Source organism: Benincasa hispida, chromosome 12, assembly GCF_009727055.1.
Source record: "Benincasa hispida cultivar B227 chromosome 12, ASM972705v1, whole genome shotgun sequence".
NCBI lineage: Eukaryota > Viridiplantae > Streptophyta > Magnoliopsida > Cucurbitales > Cucurbitaceae > Benincasa > Benincasa hispida.
Window position 1 is genome coordinate 73010591 of NC_052360.1, and position 25200 is coordinate 73035790.

General features: G+C 37.1%; 1 protein-coding gene across 1 annotated transcript in view; it reads right to left on the bottom strand.

The window, feature by feature from the left end:
* Positions 1–465: 465 nt before the first annotated feature.
* Positions 466–25200, bottom strand: part of LOC120067216 (protein LATE ELONGATED HYPOCOTYL) — a 34478-nt gene continuing 9743 nt past the window's right edge. The window contains exons 6-9 of the mRNA XM_039018727.1: positions 2879–3091; positions 2621–2803; positions 1341–2531; positions 466–1259 (exon numbers count right to left, since the gene is read on the bottom strand). Coding sequence (XP_038874655.1) covers positions 849–1259; positions 1341–2531; positions 2621–2803; positions 2879–3091 — 1998 coding nt within the window. The 3' untranslated portion in view covers positions 466–848. The remainder of the gene's footprint in view (positions 1260–1340; positions 2532–2620; positions 2804–2878; positions 3092–25200) is intronic.

The window sequence follows — 25200 nt, forward strand, 5'->3', positions numbered from 1 at the left end:
ATTACATTCACTTACCCAAGAACTTCGATTACGGCAGCAGATAGACAATGATTTTGTAGAGCGAGATTGAGTGACACGTCCACAATAATTTCAAACGACACCTTCTGGGACAACCGTTATGTTTGAAGAGAGGGATATCGTATGAGAGACAAAAGGAGGGGCAATTTTGTAATCTCATACTGTGATGATGTCAGCAGAGGGTCAATTGACCTTTTTTAAAAAAAAATGGGTCATTTGATATTTTGGACCCAGGTCATCGGCCCAAATTTTTCATGATGCTTGCTGATACAGATCAGAGATGGGAATCTGTTCAAAGTATCAACTTTGACTCAAATCTCAGAGTCTTCTAGAGTTCTGTTCTTGTAACTGGAAAACATCCAACCAGTAAATTAGTAATCAAAATAACATCATAAAAATAAACTGAGAGACATAGCATGAAAATGAATGGTAGGTAGCAAGATATTATTATCATCAGCAGCCACACCGAAGGAATGTTTTCATTGCTTTAATAGTTTCTACACGATTAACAGATTTGACTTTAGGTTCCTAGATACTGGAACATGCATTAGACAACATGCTAAGTTTGTACCGTCTTCATAAAGAGACTAAAGCCTATAGAAGGGGTAGCAAGATAATGGCAACTGGGTACTGAACAATTCTTACAAAAAGGCTAATTTAGGGTAATCTTCAGTTCAGTTGTATAAGTTCGAATGTACCAATCACATAATGTAGGCATTTTATAGTACACACGTGAAGAATTAAAGTAGGAAAGATAGATCGATGAGGAAGGTTAGATATACATGCAGCAGACAAAGGTTTCCTTTGCTCGTTTGCATGTGAATCAACTGTCAAATTGTAGCATTCTGCTCCAGGCGTAGTCTTTTTTGACCTCCCTCCTCACAGTGGTTGCTGGATGTTGTCATTCTTTTTTCCTTTGCTTCCACTGAACATCTTTTATAAGGTTTGAATCCAGTTCGACAACCCTTCGGGGTACCATTTCCTAGTCCAATTGTGAGAAATTCTCCCTCTCCATTGCTGACACCTATTGCTGATGTATCTCTCTCCGTACCTTGATGACTAGAAGATCCACAAGTCTTGCTGTTAAGGTCCAAAACTGAGCCACCACTATCTTTACCTACAATATGACTATCTTTCTCGACGTTCTCATTTGCCTTATTCTCATTTTCTACATCATAGGGAGGTGAAAAGCTTTGAGGCAATACATCACGAGTGAAGAGTGCTTGAAAAGCCAGTCGCCCCTGTATGGATATAAGTTACAAGAAAATGTAAGCATTATACGAAGAAAACTGCTATAGAATACATAAAATAAAATAACATACCCTTTTTACCTCATCAGAAACCTCCTTCCAAGATTCACTTGTGTTACTGATACTTCTACTGCGACGATTACTAGACTCGACGGCTGGACGATTCATCTCAAGATCTTTTTCCTCCTCTTTTTCTTCTTTATCGTTATTTTCTGTTGCATCTATCTCTTGATCACTTCCAGATGGTGTATTTGAACCACATGAAGAACGATCTACTTGTTTTCCCCTCTTCCCTTTGTTTGAATCATGAAACTCAACCTCAGCAGGGGTCTTCTCGTCATGGGCAGGTTTCACTGTATCATTTGCATTTGCACCTCCACTACCCTCAGAATCAGATGATGAATGAGTAGGTAACTTGGAACCTGAATGTTGAGCAGTTAAAGCTTCTGATTGTTCTGCATCCAGCTGTTGATTTTGCAAAGCAGCATTTTGTTGGGAACTTTCTGCTTTGTCCTTGGACTCAGGATTTCGACAGGTATCTGATGATTGTACCACAGGAGCTGATATAGCGGCATTAGTAAAGGTAGAATGAAAAGGAGCACATAAAGGTAGCAGTCCATGGGCCGCCCACCATGCAGTTGCAGCTGCTACAGTTGCTGCAGCAATGGCTTCCATACTAGGGGTGGGATTCATTTGCTTGGTTCTAAAACCTTCCTTATCACACGCGGGAGAATCTACAGAAGTTTCAGGATTCACATAGGGCCAACATGATGCTGTCAAGCTTGCTATTGCATGGGCTGCTGGGTTTTGTTGAAGGGTAGACACAACCAGACTTGAAAATGAGGAGGACATGTGGAGAAGTGACTTGTAATTTTCTTGGTTAGGGCGAAGTAAGGTAAATGGAGGAGGATGAATAGTTGGAAACGATTGATAAATGCACCTAGGTGCATTATTTTGATGTTCAAAGGAAACAGAATCAGATGGATTCCCAAGTATATTATGCTCTCTTTGAACCTCCATTGCTGGATGAAAAGTCGATTCCAGCAGTGGAGCATCGGTTACTGACCCTTGAACATTTGCTCCTAAGCTTCCATCTACCACATGCACAGGCACATGCCTTGGATAATTATGAGCAGCTTGCATTTCATCTCCGGACAGTACGCAGCTTAAAGCTTCTTTCTTTTCAGCAGGCACAGATTTTTCTTGTGAAGTGCTTGAAATCTCCAATTCTAAAGCTTTGCCCGTGCCTTTATCATGGAGTGGCTGTTTGGCATCAAGGTAATATTGATATTACGATGCTATATAAGTTGAGAGAACATATAAAATTCATTTGTTTCATATTGCACAATTACCTCTTTGAATGAAGGCACAAACTCCCTGAAAGCACACGAGTCATTTAGTTTAACTTGCGCAGGTACACAATCTGTGTTTTTCCACGAAAAGAAGTTGCCCTCTCGTGATAGGGTAAGTACTTCTGAGTAATTATCGTCATGAGTATCCTTTTCATTAGTTGCCTGTTCTTCTCCACTAGTGGCCTAAGAATATAATAAGAAAAATGAAATATCAATAAACATTAACTCAATGGAAGAAGATAGAAGAGTGCAGCACACCTCGTTCAGTGGCTCCTTCTCCAAATCCAAGATTTGTTTGCTCTGTGAAGAAGACACCAAAGTCAAGAGCTTCCCGTCATTTGCACCCAACTTTGATATAGGAGTTTTCCTTGGATAAGGATTGCTTGGTTTTCTCTTGGGCCGAGGTGGTGGAATATCTATATCGAGAGTTTGTCCTACAGGAATCCCTTTAACAAGTGCTTCTTTTTCCAACTGGTAAAACCATTTTTTTATGAAAAAAAAAAAATCAGAATCTCAAAGAGAATAATACATATTCACAATATCCACACAGCAAAGAATTTCAAAGGATATCCAAATAATATTGAACTAGGAACTTTGTAAATGGTCAACCACGTTAGAATCTTAGTAACAGATACAGTGGCCAGGTTTTTTTTTAGAAAAGGATATGAAACTTTTCATTAAGAGAATGTAAAGAGTTGTGCTCTGTAATACAGAAGGATACAATGAACAAAACATAAACAAGCTAAAAACAAAAGACTTAAAAAAAGAACAAGAACTTAATGTGTACAAGAATAGAAAACATAAACAAGTGAATTAAACAAGAACTAAAAAAATTAAAAGCTTAGAAAGGTTTGATAAAAGCAGGCCAATTGCAATATATCCCGAATGGAATGCCCTTCAAACTTCTTGGAGAGAAAACACCATGATGAAGATTTTAGCTGGGCCGAATCAAAGATGGAAGAATAATGTTGAGAAGACTGCTGAAAAATGTGATGATTCCTTTCCACCCAAAAAGCTCAAAAAGCAATGCTTTGACCACATTAACCCATAGTAAATAAGCTTGAGAGTTCCAACTGATGCCACAAAGAAGCTGATGTACGTTTTCCTTCCATGAGTTGGAGAAAACCCATTGAATGTTGAAGGCTGCGAATAACAAGAACCAATGCTGGGATAAAACACACTCAAATAGAATGTGGCTAAGAGATTCCCCTGCATTGTAAACACTGAGATGGAAGTTTTTTTCTGAAGGACATCAGCTGAATTGAGGTTTCCATTACGCATGATCCACAACAAAATATTTGTTTTCTTTTCTTAGGGCTCTTAGTCTTCCAAATTTCATTAAAGATGTGTAAGACCCCTAGTCATAGAGGATTATTAGTGGAATATTAGTAGTAAGGGTATTCTAGTAATTAGCCATGAGGGTTGTTAGGTCTCTTCAGGTTATAAATAGTAGGTGAGTGTGAGGTTAGGAGGTATGAAGAGTTTGGTGGGAATTTCCTTTGGGGAATTGAAGGAGAGTGTAGCCCTCTAAAAAGGCTATGGTATATTGTAGTTTTCATCATTGATACTGCAATATATATCTATCTTTTACAGTTCTTATTTGTTTTTGTGTTCTTGAGAATTTCCTTGTTAGGTGGTATCCTAACAAGATGATGCTGTCCAGATTAGAAGAAGAAGCCAAATGCTTTGTCAAGGATTTAACCGAAAAATTACCTGAAGTTCAAGTGACCATAGTCTTCACTATCATTTAGAGAATCGCTAGATAAAGAATGCAACAGAGTTTGAAAGTCTAAAATCTCCCCATCCTTCAAAAACCTTCGGAGAGCAACATTCCAAGAAGTGGAGGAACCCCAATAAGAACTAACCGATCCCACTGAATTAGAAGCAATAGCATACAGCCATGGTAGATATCCTTCAAAATAGATCCATTGAGCCAAGGATCCTTCCAAAAAAAGGATTCTCGTTCCGTTTCCTATTTTGAAATGTGCAAGGCCTTCAATCTTCTTCCATGATTTAGATATACTTATCCAGGGGCTTCTAAAGCTTGAATGCCCTTTTCCAAGAGTGTGCCAAGCAGAATCATCAGCACCGTGGGTACTAAGGACTACCTTCCTCCAAAGAGAGTCATGCTCCTGAAAAAATCTCCAGCCCCTTTTTCTATCAAGGCCAAGTTGCTGTTAGTGAAGTCCCCAATTCCGAGGCCTCCTTGATCCTTTGCCGTATAAAATCTCCAGCCCCTTTTTCTATCAAGGCCAAGTTGCTGTTAGTGAAGTCCCCAATTCCGAGGCCTCCTTGATCCTTTGCCGTATAAACCATGCTCCATCTGACAAGGTGATTTGGTTTGCTGCCTTCGGATCCTTCCCAAAACAAGCTAGAGTCATACATTCTAACTCCAAACTAACCGGAGAAGGCATAAGGGATATGCAATAAACTGGAATATGGACAGAGCTGCACAAATATGAACCACTAGTATTTACAGAAAAATAAACCCAACACCCCACTCAAGCTTGCGCGAACTTGTGTATCAATGTCAAACTGCCCCTCTGAACGTCCCTTCAATAGCAAATCCTTGTTGGCTTTGTTGCCAGAAAATAAATGACACAAGTTATTACACATGCACTAATCTTTTAAAGTCGATAATTCCAGAACTCCAGTACAATTGCCCCGAGACACTGTCTACTTCTATCTTGACATACTCATCTCATGCCTAAGGATAAAATTAATGAAGTCTATAGTCCTCCTCCCCCTTAAATGGAGATCTCTAATGTCTCATACCCATTGAATCGCAGTTCAAATTGAAGACATTAAAACAAATAATTCAGATGGAGAGACCTTGGCTAATAATCAAATCCTTTTCAATTTAACAACATTCTGATATATCTGATCGGTCCATCCCTATAATCTTCACCCAAAGCTTAAACAGTCCATTTCCATGTAATCTGGATCACCAAGTCACAAGAAAACAATGGATTGAAAATTGTCGAGGATTCCATATTAGAACTATGGAGAGACCTCACAATCTTTAGAAAACATATAATTCACTCTTCTCATTGCCAATTATTTTTTAGATGGAACCTCATGTTTATATATAATATGATATAAGAACCCATAAAGCTCAAACGGTATTTCGCCCGAAAAAATTGGTCTCCGGCCCAAGAATGATGAACCAAAAAATCCATCATCTAGTGGGGGCATGTTGAAGATCCCACATCAGAAAGATAAAGAGATCTCACCATTTTTATAAGATACATGAGTTACTCCTCTCATTGCCAATTAGTTTTAAGATGGAACTCTATTTTATCTTATGAAAATCACTCATATTGAAGAAGAGGCCAATATCTGACACCCTTAGAAATTGTTGAATATAGAGAGTCTTCTCCTTTCCCCTATTTCTTTGGAATATTATTTTGTAATTAGTATTCATTCTTTTTCTGCAATATTCTTTCCTTATTTCCTTTCTTTTCACCGTTGCTTATCTTTGTTATATTTGGCTCTTATCATTGTATGTATTAGGACTATACCCATGTATAAACAAATAAGAAAAATTCAGAGAATCAAGAAATTTCAATATGGTATCAGATCCATAGGTTTCACAACATCTGAAACCCTAGCAAAGAAAAACAGAGCATTGAAGCTTCAATCAACATACCGATTAGTTTCAAGCCGTGCATCAGAAAACCTCTATCCATAACCACGTCCAAAGCAAATTTGTGAGGAATCATCCAAATAGAAGAAAATCGCAACCAAGCTTCACATCAGAAGCAAATCGCAGCCAAGCTTCGATCAAAATCTTCTGAAACAAATCAGCCAAGAATCATGGGCTGAATCGTGTCTGAAGAAAGCCGTAACTGAGCAAGGGTTTTCATTGTGGGTCAATCGGGTCGCGTGTATCCAACCGGGTCGGGCATATCTGCTTCCCCTATTTTTCTCATGTCGTTGCTGAATCGGGTCATGAGCATATCCATTTCCCCTATTTTTTTCTCTTTTTTTCGCAGTTATTACTTCATCTGGGTCTAGGCATATCTTAATCGTGTTTTTTATTATTATTTCGAATCAATTTTCCTCAAGCATCGGGTCTTAGAATGTATCTTTTTGTTTTTCCTTTGTTACAAGGAAGATTTGGGTAAGTGCTAAATATCTTCCTCTACAGAATTTAACAATATAATATGGGATCTGCAAATTCTAACAGTACAAAAGGGACCATACTTCCAATTACTAATCACAAACTAAATGGAAGAAATTATCTCCCTTGGTCACAATCTGTTATGATGTTTACATGTGGAAAAGGAAAGGAAGATTATCTATCAAGCGAAAATCTTATCTCAGACCAAGTTGATCTGAAATACAAGACATGGAAAGCTGAAAATAATATGGTTACGTCATGGCTAATCAACTCCATGACGACAGAGAGATTGGTGAAGGATTTTTACTCTTCTCGACTGCAAGCGAAATCTGGGAAACAGCTCGTGAAACCTATTCCGACCAAGAAAATACAGCGGAATCATTTGAAATTGAAGGCAAAATTCACGAGATACGGCGGAGCGATATGCAAGTTACTCACTACTTCACTCAACTGTCTCGTCTTTGGCAACAACTTGATGTATTTGAAAGCCACAAGTGGGAATGCACTGCAGATGGAGCTACATACAAAAAGATGGTTGAGAAGAAATGAGCGTTCAAATTTCTTCTCGACCTTAATAAAGAATTAGATGAGGTACGTGGTAGAATTTTAGCTATTAAACCCTTAATATCAGATAAGTTTTTGCAGAAATAAGAAGAGAAGAAAGTAGGAAGAAACTAATATTAGGAGTGTCTGCAAGCTCTAAACCTGAAGGATCGGCTTTAATTGCTCGAATTCTTGGTAATGAGGTACGTATAAATACTCATGATAACCGTTACAATCGAAATCAGCTACATAGGAACTGATAGTCGACAAACGAAACCAAGACCATGGTGTGGGCATTATAGAAAACCAGGACACACTAAAGAAGTGTGTTGGGATATTCATGGCAAACCTCTAGATTGGAAGTCAAACAAAGGAACAAGCAATAGACGTGGAAAGGCCTACCAAACAAGTGCAACAACCGAACGTAACATTACCCCTAAAAATGATATGTTTACTAAGGAGCAGTTGGATATTCTCCAAAAACTCTTTGGTCAACCCAAATCTACTCAAAAAACATTATAAACAAGTGTGGCTACCGTTGCACAATCAGATAACTTCCTTTATGTCCTTAAATGCAACTAAATAAAATTGTAGTACTTGGATTATTGATTCTTGAGCTTCATATCACATGACAGGTGATATCTCACTTTTAACTAATTATGACCACTGTAGCGGTCAAACCCCTGTAAAATTGTTGATGGTACCTGTTCTAAAGTGATAGGAACTGGCAATGTTTTTATCTCTAAAGATTTTATGTTAGAAAATGTATTACATGTTCCAAAACTTAGATGCAATCTTCTTTCCATAAGCGAACCAACACTTATGAAAAAGTGCATTACGGTTTTCCACTCACATAATTACATATTTCAGGATTTGAATTTGGAGAAGACGATTGGCAATACCAAGGAATCCTCGAGTCTTTATATACTAAATGCTTCCAAGTCTCTTGTCAAGGAGTTAGGTCTTAGCAAATCTACTTTTTTTGTTTCTAAAGACAATTATGATAGTACAATAATGTTATGGCATAATCGTTTAGGACATCCCAATTTTCTACATTTGAAACGAATTTTTCCAGATTTTTTTAATAAAAGTTTTCAGGTTTTTCAATGTGAGTCTTGTGAAATAGCAAAGTTGGCTCGAACTTCATATCCGGTAAGCGCTTATAAACCCTCTCTTTCTATAATGCATATGATGTTTGGGGACCTAGTAGAGTTTAGAATATAACATGAGCTAAATGGTTTGTTTTCCTTATTGATGATCACAACAGACTTACTTCGGTATTTTTAATGAAAGAAAAATCTGAGGTTACTTTCATATTTAAAAGTATGTATGCTATGATTCTCAATCTATTTAACACAAAAATCCAAATCATTCACACTGATAATGCTAAGGATTATTTTAACACTTCCTCAAGGAACTTTCTACAAGAAAAAGGTACTGCCCACCTAAGTACATGCGCTAACACTCCCCAACAAAATAGAATTGCGGAGACGAAAAATAGACATCTCTTAGAAGTTTCTAGAGCTTTAATGCTTTTCGCTAACACTCCCCATCGTTTTTGGGGAGAAGTTGTTCTGACAGCCACATACCTTATTAATAGAATGCCCTCTCGAACATTAGACTTCAAAAATCCCTTATAAAAACTTAAGGACTTATTTCCACATAATAGATTATTCTCTCAAGTTCCCTTAAAAATATTTGGTTGTACAGTATTTGTTCAAGATCATCGACCCAATAGGAGTAAACTAGATCCTAAGGCAATCAAATGTATATTTCTAGGTCGTGCTCTGAGCCAAAAAGGATACAAATGCTATTCACCAACCACGGGAAAATTTTATACCTCCATGAATGTAACCTTCTTTGAAGCACAACCTTATTTTCAAAAGCAAGACATCATTGAACCTTCCATACTTGAAAACAAAGAAACCCCAATAACAACCTTCATTGAAGAAAGTGCTCCCTTCCAACATGAAACTGATATGTCCAACCAAAGCACACTCGAATGTAGGAAAGATCCCATAGTCTATAATGAAACTAATATTTCCAACCAAAACACACTCGAATGTAGGAAATATACCATAGTCTATACTCGAAAAAAAAACAAACACTCTTGGACATAAACCAGTGCTTAGTCAAAAGCCGACCGAAATGCAGGAAAATCATGTCCCCAACTCCACAACGAAAACCCTTATGAACCTCGATCTTCCCATTGCAAAACAGAAAGGAGTAAGAACTTGTAGGATGCATTCCACAACTACCTTATCCAACATATGCATTCCTAACAACGTCTATGAAGGTCTTAAAGACCCCAATTGGAAGCAAGTTGTATTAGACAAAATAAATGCCTTGGGAAAGAACAACACATAGGAAATAACAAACTTACCCCATGAAAGAACATGATAGGATGCAAATGGATCTTCACCATCAAATACAAAGCTAATGGAGAAATTGACATGCTCAAAGCTAGACTTGTTGCAAAAGGATTCACCCAGTCTAATGGCATTGACTACCAAGAAACATTTGCCCCGATAGCAAAATTAAATACTATCTGTGTCCTTTTTTCTATAACAGCGAATAATGATTGGATACTTCACTAATTAGAAATAAAGAACGTCTTCCTTAATGGAGACTTAGAAGAAGTGTATTTGGATATACCCACTAGTATAGAATCAACTAAAACTAGGAATAAGGTATATGCAAACTCAAGAAATCCCTTTATGGCTTAAAACAATCTCCTAAAGCCTGGTTTGAAAAGTTTTCAAAAGTAGTAAAGAACAACGGGTACTTGCAATGTCAATCTGACCATACCCTCTTCGTCAAACATCCTTGCAAGGGTAAAATAGCAATTATCATCGTTGTAGATGACATTATCCTTATAGGAGACCATGAAGAAGAAATAAGAAAACTAAAATTACTCTTAGCCAATGAATTAGAAGTAAAAGACTTAGGCAACCTTAAATACTTCCTAGGGATGGAAGTGGCCCGCTCAAAGCAAGATTCGAGTATTTCTCAACGAAAATGTCCTTGATCTCTTAAAGGAAACTGGTATGCTTGGATGCAAACCCGCTAATACTCCCATCGACACAAATCATCACGTAAGCAAAGAAAACACAATGGTTAACAAAGATCAGTATCAAAGACTAGTTGGAAAACTAATTTACCTAACTCACACTAGACCAGATATCTGTTTTGTAGTAAGCTTTGTAAATCAATTTATGAATAATCCAATTGAAGAAAATATGCAAGCTACTTATAGAATACTCAGGTACTTGAAAGGAACTCCAAGAGAAGGACCGTACTTCAAGAAATCCAGGAAAAGAAACATTGAAGTATTCATGAATGCTAATTGGGCAAGCTCAAAAATAGGCATAAGATCAACAAGTAGATACTATACCTTTGTTTGGGAAACCTAGTCACTTGGCGGAGCAAGAAACAATCAGTCGTATCTAGGAGTAGTGTTGAAGCTGAACTAAAGGCACTAGCTCAAGGAATATATGAAGGAATCTGGCTCAAAAGCATCCTATTAGAACTTAAAATCACATCAGAAGAACCAATGGAGGTATATTGTGACAATCAAACTACTCTAAGTATTGCCAAAGACTCGGTCCATCATGATCACATAAAACATGTGGATATTGATCGACACTTTATTAAAGAGAAAATAGAAAACAAAAGTGTCTCCATTAACTACATACCCACCAAGATGCAGATTGCTGACATTCTTACAAAAGCTTTATAACACTTTTGAAGTCTTAAAAGCCAAGCTGGACTTAATCAACAAATACAATCCAGCTTGAGGGGGAGTGTTGAATATAGAAAGTCTTCTTCTTTCCCCTGATTCTTTGGAATATTATTTTGTAATTAGTATTCATTCTTTTTATGTAATATTCTTTCGTTATTTACATTCTTTTTACCGTTGATTATCTTTGCCATATTTGGCTCTTCTCATTGTATATATTAGGACTATATCCATGTGTAAAGAAATAAGAAAAATTCAGAGAATTCAGAAATTTCAATAGAAATCAATGGCTTGTAAACTTACGGACACAAATGACCAACCCAGTCAAATCTTGAAGGAAACAAAGCCAAGGAATAAGGGAGTTATCTAGATCTAGCCTTCCCTCTTCCGTGAATTATGACAAACCCTCTTCCTCAAAGAATATGGGTGGGTAAAAAATCTCAATATCGAGGCTTAGGCTGGGGGAGAAAGTTGGGCTCCCATTAAAAATACTATTATTAAGTACAATCCTATTAAAAGTACTATTGTTAAGTACAATCCCACCATTGTCATTTTTCAAGTGACAAAGGTGGCAAGCGTAGATATACTTTTCATCAACTCTTTATGGAGTGCTAAGGATATTGGTTGGACAGCACAGGAATCCATGGGATTCTTGGGAGGAATCAGCATTATGTGGAATGACCCTTCTTTCACAGGCTTTTTTTTAAAAAATAATAATAAATTACCAAAATTGCTTTTGTTTTATCCCTCCCACATATCTCTTGCTTTTGGGTATTCTTTTTGGCTGTCAGGAATTACGGCCCCACTAAATCATAGGGAAAACTTCACTTCTGGGAGGAACTCGCAGATTTATTCTCTCTCTCCTTGGATAACTGGCTCTTTTGGGGGAGACTTCAACATAATTTGTTGGCCTAATGAAAAATAAGTCTATAAAAGACCATCAAAGAGTAGGCACACTTCAACAAATTCATTGAACCTCCGGTCCTCGATTACATTCCTCTATTAAATGGTTTACATACATGGTCTGATTTTAGGAACACCCGCACCCTCACCCCACTTACAGATTTTAAGCCGCAGAAACCTTCTTATCAAAGTTCCAAAATCCAGTGGTCAAATGTTGGAAAGAGTGACATCAGATCGTTATCCCATACAACTATCTGTTGGCATAAATAATTAAGGCCCCTTCCTCATTCTGTTACCAGAATATGTGGAATAATGGCACTTTTGGCTTCACCAATACACAAAGGAATCAGCTTATTCTGGAGCTCTCTATGCTGGATCCTTTAGAGGAATCAAGGGACCTACGGTCCATTGCTCCCAAAGAAGTTCCATTACATCACAGCTTTTTCCCTTGGCTGCCAAAGAGGAATCACTTTGGAGACAAAGATGTAAATTGAAATGGCTGAATGAGGAAAGATATTAATACCAGGTTTTTCCACACAGTACTGTGGCTACTCGAAAAAGGAAGAACTCTATCCTTGAGATGCTCTCAGCTGAATGTAGAAGCTTATTAACAACAATGAAACTGAAAAGGAATTCATAAAAGTCTATGTGTGGTTATACTTTCCGAAACTGCAGATTCCTTCCTTATCCTTCGAGTTAGGTCAAGCCATTATAAAAGAGGAAGTATGGCAAGTTGTGAAGGACTTGGGGTCAAACAAATCTCTCGGGCCAAATGGCTTTACTGCATAGCCAATAAAATTTTGGAACATCCTTAAGGGGGGCTATATTATAAAGGTGTTACAAGACAATTTCTAGAATGACATTATCAATGCTCGTTTAAATGAAACGTAGAACCCTAATAGTTTAAATCCATATTAATCTGGGAAGAAAATGACATTCCAAGGGTTCGAACACAAGATCTCATGCTCTTATATCAAACTAAATCACCCATTGACGTAAAACCTTACGCTTATGGGTTACCATAAATGTAATTATATCAATACTTAAACATTCCCATTATTAGTGGGTTTGAAAATTTGTAGAAGGCCAACTAGTGAAAATCAATATTAATTGAGGAGGAAATGACATCACAAGGGTTAAAACATAGGACCTCCACTCTGATATGTAGTTAAATCACCAATTAACCCAAAAGCTTACACTCATGGTCATGGTAAATTTAGTTATATCACTCCCACTTATATATGCCTCATCCAAAAGAAAACGAATGCTCAATGTGTTAGAGATATCTGGCTCGTGAGTTTCTTGCATGTACAAGATCTGGCCTTTAAGGAGAATCTTTTCTAGTCAATAAGGTTGACATGTCATGTTTAACTTCAACATCAAAAGAGTTTAACAATACGGTTTTCATAAAAGAAGTTTAGGTAAAGTACCAAGACATATGACTTGATTTTGCTCTAGACATAAGGTAAAAGCCAACAAAATCATTTTAAAGTGCATGTTTATTAATCTAAGTCTTAAATTAACCATAGGCATATGAGTTGATTTGCTTAGCCTTCTAAACAATCTTTGAAAAAGGATCAAATAGACTTTAATTTTGGTTTGTGTTGCTAGGCATCTGCAAGGTAGTTTGCAGGCTCATCCTAAACGCATTGTGGCCTGTCACGCTGTGCTTCAAAGAGTGTTAATTGCAGGCACAAGAGTGTTGCATGCCAGGGTGCAGTTGCAGCCTAGTTGGAAAAGTTGCGGGTGCATTGGTGGGCACAATACAGAAAGGGCAGAAACGTTTTCAATCTCCTTCTCTCTCATTTGTTTTATTACCTTTTTACTCATCTTTTTTTTTTTTACTTTCTGTACTTTCATATTTATTTCTTTATTTTCAAAAGCAAAGATCCCAATCCAAAGATTCTGTCAAAACGGTGACTTTGCCAATTTTCCTCCTCAGATGAAAGTTTAGAATTTTATTGTTGTTACCTTGGGTTCGATACTTGAAATACTCCCTTTTAAATTACTAGTTTGTGGTATATACTTGCACCTAGGAAGCTTCTGCCCCCACGCTCACCACCTCACAACCCCCCACAACCGTTAAACAGTTTTAGAAAAGACAACCCCAACCCTTATAAACACATTTTCCCTGTTAAATATATATATATGGACGGTATCTAGTCTAGAAGATTCTTAAAGTATCTATTATATGACATAAATATGTAAATTAGATTTTTTTTCTAGAGGCATGTTGTAATATGTAAAATAAATATATCAAAAGAAAAGATCTAGAAATATCCTAGATTTTTCTTAGATTCAAGTAATTTTGAGAATTCCTTTAGATAAGGTTAATCTAAATATCTAGAAAGTCTGTAGGATCCAAGAATAGCCTAGAAAAATCCTTACTTGGGCTCTAAGGATCTCATGCCTATAAATAGGAGGTGTGACCCCACATATGAGCCAAGCAAACCTAGAGAGCTAGTGTAGAAAAGTGAGTGAGTGTTCTGAGAGTGAAAATATAATTACTAAGTGTTCATCCTTGTATATTTCTAAAAAAAGTTTTTTTCTTCAAAAGAGATTGTTTCCCTTCCTTTTGTGCCCATTTCTTCAACAAGTGGTATCAGAGCCAAGCTAGCATAGCTTGATGTGGTGGAGCTTCTGAAGGTCGAGTACAGTTTGGGACTGTGAAGTTTGTCGTCTGAGACACAGCTACTCATGGGCAGTGTTTTAAAAATCCCTCTCAGGCGCACGTCTTAGGCCCAAGGCACAGGTCTGGCGCCTCGCCTTCCCAAGGCGAGGCTCACAAAATAAGGCGCACGCATTTTGTGAAGCCCCAAGGCTCAAAGCTCTGGGCCTTGAGGCTTTTTTATTATTTTTAAAAAGTAGTAATATTTAAGGGTTTTCATTTTTTATTAACATATTTCTACTTCCAATATGCTCTCTTTATAATGTAATATTTTTATATATTGTGCACCTCACAAAAAAGAAAAAAAAAAAAAAAAAGTCTGCGCCTTTTTGTGCGCCTTACGCCTAGACTCCAAAGGACCATTGCATCTTAGTGCACCTTGGGCCTTTAAAAACAATGCTCATGGAGTGCATTCCTCACTACAAGATGATGGGAGACCTTCAAGTTGTTGGAGGAATCAAGAAGTTCAACGCTCAGAACTACAACATATGGTCCACATGCATGAAGCCGTATCTCTAAGGCCAAGACTTGTGGGATGTTGTGGGAGGCACTAAAGTCAATGGACTGAGGATGTTGCTGCTTTGAAGAAATGGAACATTTAGGCAAGTAAGGTCATGTTTGCAATCAAAACTACAGTTGAGGAAGAAATGTTGGAGACACACTAACTAGTCTAGAAGTTTCTTGAAGTATCTATTATATGACATAAAAATGCAAACTAGATTTTTTTTCTAGAGGCATGTTGTAATATGTAAAATAAATATCTCAAAAGAAAAGATTTAGAAATATCCTAGATTTTTCTTAGATTCAAAGAGAATTCCTTTAGGTAAAGATAATCTAAATATCTAGAATGTTTGTAGGATCCAAGAATAGTCTTGAAAAATCCTTTTACTTGGGCTCCAAGGATCTCATGCCTATAAATAGGAGGTGTGATCCCATATGTGACCCAAGCAAAGCTAGAGAGCTAGTGTAGAAAAGTGAGTGAGTGTCTTGAGAGTGAAAGTGTAATTACTAAGTGTTCATCCTTGTATATTTCTAATTAAAAGTTTCTTTCTTCAAAAGAGATCATTTCTCTTCCTTTTGTGCCTATTTCTTCAACATTCCCTCCCCCAAATACAATATACCTACACATGCCCACAAGACGCTGTGGAAAAGACGACGCCTACACTTAGGGAAATGACGGAGGTGACCTCTCTTCTTTCCTTGATTGAGGGTTTTGACTTTAGGCTTGGGAGAAAGGAGGTTCATGTTGGAGTCTTTCGACCGCAGAGGGTTTCTCTTTTAAGTCTTTCTTTAGGTTTTACTAGATCTCTCTCTTGCTATTGAGATGGTCTTTGACGTTTTATGGAGGATTAAGATTCCTAAGAAAGTCAAGTTCTTTTCTTGGCAAGATTTTCATTGTCTTAGGTGTGTGAACACGATGGATAAGCTCTTGAGAAAGATGCTTTCATTAATGGGTTCTTTGTGGGAAGGTGGAGGAAAACCTAGATCACCTTCTCTCTCTGAGAATGTCAGTATGCAAGACCTATGTGGAATGACTTCTTTCAGGAGTTTGATTTTGGGTTGGCTCGTCAGAGGGATGTTCGTTCGATGATCGGAGAATTCTTCTTCCATCCGCCTTTCAAAGAGAAAGGCCACTTTCTTTGGTTTGCGGAGGTGTGCGTTTTATCATAGGATCTTTGAAGGGAGAGGAAAAACAGAGTGTTTCATGTATGGAGAGAGAACCTAGTGAGGTTTGGTCATTGGTGAGGTTTCATGTTTCTCTTTTGCTTTGGTTTTGAAGATTTTTTTTTTAATATTCCCTAGACAATATTTTACTTAGTTGGAAATCCTTTCACTAGGGAGTTTTGTCGCTTAGTTTTTTGTATACAGTATATTCTTTCATTTTCTTCCAATGAAAGCAGTTGTTTCTATTAAAAAAAAATAAAAAAGAGATATGCTTTTAGTCAACTTTATCTTTCTTTAGTAGTTGATGATCTGGGTTAAAGTCTTACTACTTGATGTTCCAAAGTACAAAAAGCCAATTAAGGGAAAAACTGCAAACTGAAAATGTAGAGGAAACAAAATACGATCAAAGCAACATAGTAATCAAAAGGAAACAATGAAACTATCCCAATTTCTGTTCAATTCTCGAATATAGCGTCCCTTGAAGCATTCAAATAATGAGCACCAAGAGGAGGCCTTTAGGTGGGCTGAGTTGAAGCATTCAACACGTCACCAAGGGGAATCCTGGAAATGAATAGATTTCTTTCGTTCCATAATTCAGACAAAAGACCTTTAACTGCACTGATCCACAATAAGTGCACTTTTTATCTCGAAGATGGTCCGCAAAGAATTTGAAGGACATTATCTTTAAAAAAGTTGGAATGACCCACTTAAGACCAAACAAATGAAACAAATTAAACCATCACCATTGAGAGTAAGAGCGAAGGAAGAAGATATGGTTGAGACATTCTCCATTCTTCAAACATAAAGGCAAACCAATGGCAATAATGCTTGCTTAGGAAGCTTCTTTTGCAGAATCTCTAATCAAACATAAAGGACAAACCAGCTTTTGGTTGCCATAAAACATTAATGGGGAGGGACTTGCTTTAAACCACATGGAAGGGGTGGTGCAAATTGAAATATGATAGGTTGTTTTATATAGTATTCTTCCCAACCGGTCCAATTCCCAATTGTTTGTTGGGATTTTCATAACAAAAGCAATTCAAGTAGAGGTGACCACAAAATTGCAAAACCATCAAACCAAACCAAACGAGTCCAATCGACTAGTTTGGTTTCGACTATATTAGAAAATTTGGGCAGGTCAATTCCTTTTCTTAAAAAACCCACTTTTTTTTAGTTTGGTTCTATTCAATGTTAAAAGACCAAATAAAAAATCCAACCAAGTGAATGTATATCTACAATAAAATTCAACCCTAACCTTCCCTTATTGGCATCACATCATATCTCCTCTTACACCATCCCTTGTCTTTCACACTCTCTTCTTTCCTCATCTGTAGCTTGGATCTCCCTGTCTCATCTTTGTTGGGTCTCTATCTTTGGGATTGGCTATATCTCTATCTTCATTCCCATTTTTCCCTTCATCATCAATCCTCTGGGAAAAACCCAAGCTTCAGCTGCTCCCTCTAAGGCGTCAATGACTAGACCTTCACACTCCCTCGGCTTGAATCCTCTCTGGCCTTTACCTCTCCTTTCCTCATCCATCCATCCCTACCTTAGACCCTCTTCAAGCACTTTTAAACTCACCACTCCTAAGTAACTCCCAATAACCATAATCGATTGTGGTGGCGGTTCTATTATCATTGATATTGTCTTCTTCTCTTTAACCTACTTTTACTCGATGATTCTAGCTACTCCTACCATTAATAGCCAAATTTGTTGGGATTGGCAAAATGTGGGAATTCCACATCCCATATCGATAATTTTTTGAAGGGAAGACCAAGCAATGGTGCTTCTAAAGAGTTAAGTGGTGATGGTGATCCAGGAGAGTCCAGTGGTGGTTCCAGTAAAAGTTCTAAGACGTCCAGCATGAGCAATGAAGATTGGGAGGAGATGGATTTGAGAACTACAAGTGCAATTAGGCTAAATTTGGCTAAAATCGTTCTTGTAAATGTGCATGGAATTTTGACCGCCAGAGAGCCTTGGGAGAAGCTTGAAGCAATGTATCAGGCAAAAAGCATCTCAAATCGATTGTACCTAGAAGAACAGTTTCACACATTGCGAATGGTGGAAGGTACAAAAATCTCAAATCATCTAAGTATTCTTAATGGCATCGTTTTTTAACTGGAGGTGATAGGAGTGAAGATAGCAGATGAAGATAAGGCTCTCCAACTCATCTGGTCACTTCCTCCTTCTTATGGACACAGGAAACAATCTTGATGTACGGGAAAGAAACTTTAGATTTTGCTGAGGTTACTAGTAAACTTCTGTCAAAGGAAAAAAAGACTGAAGAGTGAAGGTCATACTTCACAAGAGAATTCAGCATTGGTAGTTAGCAAATGTAAGAAGAAAGAGTTCGTGCAAAAAAGGGTTTGCTGGGAATGTGGACAATCTGAACAAATGAAAAAGGATTGTCCTAATAGAGCCAATATGTCAAAAGAGTCCGATGCTGACATTGCCTTTCTCGCCAGGGGAGATAGTGACCCCCTCTGAAGAAGACGAAAATTTATCCCCGTGGTATGTCTGCTTTATCATGATAGAGGATGTGGTGTTAGCAGCTTTACAAGTTTGCACACGAGGCATTGACTTGGTGGCTATACAAGGTGTGTGGTGGAAGATTATGTCGATGGCTTAAGGACTTTCAGATGAGCCAAGTAGGTGGAAGATGCACCATAAATATCAGCAAGATTTTGCCGGCATGTGACGAAAAAGAAAATTCTTGGAAGATGGTATTTCTAGTGGTCTACTCGTTATAGTGGAGTGATTTATAATTTTCTGTCTTGGGAATTACGATTATCAGTGAAGACAATGGACGTTTCAGAAGATGTGGATTCTTCAAATATCTGGCCAAGGTGGAATTTGTTGGGATTGGCAAGATGTGGGAAACCCACATCCCACATCGATAATTTTTTGGGAGGGGGTGGGCTCCAGCCCTATAAATGGAGCCCATCTCCTTAGTTTTTTACATATTCCAATTAGCAAAATACTTTAAGTTTATGTATGCTAATTAAATTCCCTCTTTTGCATTTTCTACTTTGAGTGGGAAAAAGAAAAAGGGTGTGAATAGACAAAAGCTTCGAAGAGAGTGATTTTTGTAATTGGGGTCGGGGAAAGATTTTTGTGTGATTGTAGCAACTTGTCACATAGTAAATTTTTCTGGTCTGTGGTTTTTCACCAATTTGGAAGTTTTTCACGTAACTTTTTGTGTTCTTAGATTTATTGCTTTCTTCTAATTTTCTTGTTATTTTCTGCTTATTTCCTACGGTAGAAGTGTGAGGTTTTTTCCAAACAAAATTAATCATTTTCTTCTCAATTTTTCAATTTCACGTGGGCTTTATTTTTGTCTATTTGGTTGGAGCATAATTCATGTATCTTCTGGAACAGGACATTCAAACTTTTCTTTGCTCTCCCTTTTATAAAACTTATCACACCTTATATCTAATTGGAATTCTTTTTCGTAATCCCATGGGCTAAACAACCAAAGTGAGTTTGGCTCAGTGATATTGGCATTTACTTCGATCTTATAGAGGTCGGAGGTTCAATCCTCCATCCCGCAATTGTTGACTCAATCTCATGGGCTGAACTCATCATTTTGTAATTTCATTTTATCAATGAAATGAATCTCTTTCCTCTCAAAGAAAATAATAAAAATAAAAAAATAATAATGCTATTTCGTGGTAAAAAAGAACCTGGAACATTGACAATCAGGCCAAAACCACAAGTCCCAGAAGGGGGAAAAAAACAATACAATGCAAAATGTAGCCAGCAAGAACACTTTTCGTTTGGAAAACTTTTATTCTTTGGGGTTTTTTTAAGCTTGTGTTCTTTTTCTCTAATTTATTGTTCTTGTCGTTGTTGTTCCGTATCTTCCCTCGTATTCTCTTTTTATCTTTATCCATGTCATTGTACTTTGAGTATTAGATTCATTTCATTATTTCAATGAAAAAGTCTTGTTTCCGTTTCAAAAGAAAATGTAGCCAGCAAGACTTGAACCAAAAAACCAAATCACAAAGAACCAAACCAAATTGGCTAATACGGATTTCAGTTTAGTTCAATATTTAAGAGAATTGAGTAAATTGGTTTGGTTCTCTGTTTAGAGAGAACCAAACCAATATGCACTTGTAACCTCAAGAATGTCTCCAAGCAGTTGCTCACAATGTTTGTCTGTCCATCAAATGAGGGGTGGTAAGCGATGCAAAAAGACCCATGGAGCCGGACCACATCGCAAACAAATGCTGCTACTATCTTTTTCTTTTATGAGAACAAATGTTGCTACTATCATTTCTTTTTATTTTCTTCTAATTTGTTTCTTCTTCTTCTTCTTCTTCTTTTTTTAAATGAAACATAATGAAATTGATAAAATGAAAAAGACTAATGCTGAAGGATACAATAACCTTTAAGAGGAAAAAGAAAATGCGAGAAAACAAAAGGAGAAGAAATATTAATAGAATAAGAGAAGAAATACCAATGGGATATAAAGCGAATAAGACAACAAAAGCACACACTTAAACTTAACAAACCAGCTCCAAAAGGGAAATCAAAAGAGAGCACATAAACTATAGCCTTCTAATGCGGATGTCTTCAACAAAACTAGGCAATCTTTATTGAATAAAGACCTCACGGTAGCGTGTATTTAGGTATGTTGCCCAAATATTTCTTAAGGTCACTAATTATTTGAATAAATTTTGGGTCATTTGAGACCTCATCATTAGACACTTTAACATAAAGAATGGTGAGAAACTTGTCGAGAGAATGAGAGGGAACGACACAATTGGGCATAAGTGGTCTTGTTTTTTGTTTTCTAACTCAAGCATACTGAATCTTGAAGTCATACCCCAACAACAATTTTGAAACCTACAGTAGTCTAGTTGACGAACAATCTACTCTGGGAGGTACTTCATTGCCTGCTGATCAATCCTTGCAATGAACTTTGGCCCACTAAGTATGGCCTCCATTGTGGGACTGGGAGGACTTTTGCCATTAGCTCCTTTTTGTAAACGAACATGAACTGAGGGCTTACGTCAACAAATTTTGAATGAAAATTGTGATTGTGTGCTACTGTTGCGATAAAACCATCCCTAATCCTGTGTCGTGGTGCATCAATCTCAATCATGTAAGGCAAGATGAAGTGTAGAACAGCCAACATAGGTACAGTTACCAACCCATTTCTCGTAGGTCTCGGCAGTTGATTATGTTCATACATGGGAGTCTTTCTACCGAAACTGGGCGAAAGAGGCGGCAATAGCATTATAATTTGAAACAAACGGTCAATAGTATCCCATGACCTAAGAATCCCTAAAGCTCCTTCAAACTTTTGGTCATTGACCATTGCAACATCAATCGTACCTTTCCTAAGCCTAACTCACCTCTTGTGATAACACTCGATCACCAAAATACTCTATGAGATCTCTTGCGAATTGACCATTCTTAAGTTCTCATATAAGGAATTCTCTTTGTAGATTAAAAACCATAGTTAGATGATACATATGGGACAAATCTAGTTTCTAAATTAGAATATTCTTGAAAAGAACTTAGGTAAGGAGTAAAAAATTGATAGTTGCAAGTGCATTCACAAATTCTGTTAAGGTTGATATAATTACATTTATTGTAACCCATTAGCTTAAGCTTTCAAGTTCAGTGGTGTTTAACATGGTAGTAGAGTAGGAAGTTCTATGTTTAAATCCCTATAAATTCATTTCCTTCCCAATTACTATTGAATTACTATTCGTTTACATTGGACCTACAATTCCAAGCTCAAAAGTGAGGGGGAGTGTCAACCCGTCAACTTAAGCTTTTGGATTCACTAGTGATTTAACAAAAGGCATCACCAAAATCCATAGTTTCCTTCATTCATTTGGAAGGCTATCTTAGGTACACCTTCTTAAACGCTTAGGGGGCGTTTGGCGTGCAGAGTTGAGTTGAGTTGGTAATTATTGTAGGAGGAGAGTAATTGGGAGAGTTGATGCGAATAACGAGGTGAGAAATGTGAGTTAACGCGAATAACGAAGTAATAAACCTCTTTAATAATTGGTGAACCAAACGGTGGGTGGGTTTTTTTACCCACCCAACCCAAACCAAACCAACTTGGGGACCAAACACCCTCTTAAATCCAATGATAACCCAACTTATGATCCATCTTAAAGTAGATTTTGGACCCATAACTCAACCATTGGGGTAGGGACCCATCGAAGGTGGTGATGTTGTAGAGCAGTTGATAGTCCACACAAATCCCCAACTCCCACCATTTCATTTCACAAGAATGACAGAGCTTGAATTAGGACTCGCACATTTCATTTAATGAGCTTTCGAAATTTTGTTTTCTATACATGAGGTAGCAATATGGCCAGACGTTAACAAAAGCATGCCCTTCTTCATCTAGATATGGTGGTTGATGTTTCTCTAGAGTTGAAGCCCTAGTGGTGGTTGAAAACTAAGCTATAATAAGGCAATATACCTATGTGGGAGGGAATAAGGTGGAATGAAGATAGAACCGTCAGGTTGATTTAAACCCCAATAACGCAAATGAACTAAAAGGAAAACCAAAAAACAAAGATGATTAAGACCCTTCGTTTATGCATTATTGGGGTCTATTGTGGTGGAAATAAAATCATCATTTTCTAGGAGTGGTCCCTTTGTAATGTTTGCTCTCGCTATACAAATTGATTGGTTTTAAAAGTTGATTCAATTATCTGGCCATTCTACCAATCAAAAGTTGAACTTTGATCACATTCTTTTGAATTTCTCCAAAGTGAAACGAAGTTGGTGTTCTTGGTGAAAAAACAGTCGGCAGATTATGGAGAAATTCCACTTTAGACTCCCTGCGGGCAAAACTACTTCACTTCCCAAGTAGAGAAAGTTAATTAATGAAATTTGACATGTCTACAAATGGAACACCAGTTTTATATTTATATATATATAGAAACGACTGAGAAAAATGAAAGAATACAAGGGCAACAAAAAAATAAACCCTCACAACCCCCTAGAGAAAGGGTTTCCAACTAAGTAATATGCTACCTAAAGGATAATTACAAAAAGTCTTCAAGACCGAAACCCAAAGAGATACATGGAACCTCACCAAGGACCGAATATCAACAAGGTCCCTCTCCACACCCCTAAAACTTTGTTATTCCTCTCACCCAAATATCCCTCAAAATAGCACACACCCCATCTAACCAAAGACTAGCCTTTCTATTTGAAAGGTGGGTGGAGAAAGAACTCCTCAATCATCTTTTGAACATCTCCCTGGCCAGCCAGCTCAAAACTAAACTCCTAAAAGAAGCAGCACCACCCCGATCTCACAAATTGACTACTCCAGAGAAGGTGATCCAAGTCTTCCTTCACCTTCCAACAAAGAATACAATAAAAACGCCCCATAAGCGAACACTTCTTCCGCAAAAGCCTATCCATAGATGGAACATATGCTAAGACTTCTTCCGCAGATGGAAAACTAATATTTATACTAGCTAACGCCAACTGCATCCCTACTAACCCAATGTCAACTAGTTTATTCCAATCCAATCATAACTAACTCAACGACTAGTTTATACCATCTGAATCCTAACGAGTCCAATAGCTAGTTCATCCCAGTTGAATCCTAACTACCAAGTTTAATTAAAATACATTGCATCAATTTATTTTTCAAATTGTTTAATATTTCGAATTGAACTTTTAAAACATACATAAAATTGTCCTCAAATAGAGTCCAAGAATTTACAAGCATAAGTTAAAATATTTTTTAAGTCTTCAAAAATATGTTTTAAATTTTAGAACTTAAAAAATATGTGTTAAAATAATTTTTTTAAAAAAAATGGTAACCATTATGGTATATGTGAAATATAATGCTTACAAAATTTCTGGAAGAAAAAGGCTTTAAAAACCTGCCGATAAAATGAAGAATCTTGGGAACCAAGGGAATCCTTATACTTTTTTTTCCCCTTTTATTGGTGACTGGGGGTGATGTGTTCAGGTAAATTTGTCACTCATGGAGAGAACTATTAAGAGACTTTTGGAAGAGAAAAAGTGCACTTGGCTTATCTTTAATGTGCAGAGTAAGGCTGGGTTCAATTTTTCATTCACTTCCAACTAGTGCACCTGCATATTATAGACTTATCTCCTCTTAACTTGTCCAAAAATAATAGTCGCACAGGCTTGTATTTCTTTCATGTTGCGTGGGACTTACATCTTTGCTGAAATTTGAATGATTTGAATGGCCTAATTTTTCCCATCTTCTTTCGTTTGTTTTATGAAGTTCGATGAATGACTTTGGCTATGGTCTCTTAATTCCACCAAAGTATTCACCGCTAAATCTCTCATGAGTGATTAATTGATAATATTGCTCCAAACTCGAGCAACCTTTATTCAGTGGTTTGAAAGGACTCTTATCCTAAGAAAATAAAAATCTTCTTATGGGAACTTAGAGAAGTGGAATGGATACAGCTCATTTTCTGCAAACGAGAATGCCACATCTCAACTTTGGGAGCTTTTGCCAGTGCAGCTCCATACTTACTACATATTTGTCTTCTCAGAAGTGAGAAGAGGGGAAGTAATAGATTCTCAGAGGAAGACAGAAAAGGCCACAAAAGAGGAGATATAAAATTATTAAAATTTTCCACATCATATAAAATTGACCAGATAAGCATTGCAACATGAGCATTTAACATCTCTAGCACTATCACGTCAACATTAACAATTTCTCAAGAGGAATTAACAATTTCTGTTCAAATACTAATGGTGGAAGTATTTTTTAACTTTTGGAATCTTTTGAAAGTTCAGGGGTATTTTTGAAACAAAACTTTAATGGTTTCCATTCAAAACTAACGGCAAGGGTATTTTTGAACTATTCTTTAAGGTTTAAGGGTATTTTTTAAACTTTTGAAAATTTAGGGGCATTTTTTACACTGGTTCAGGGGCATTTCTTATAATTTAGCCTAAATTTTACTTTTAGA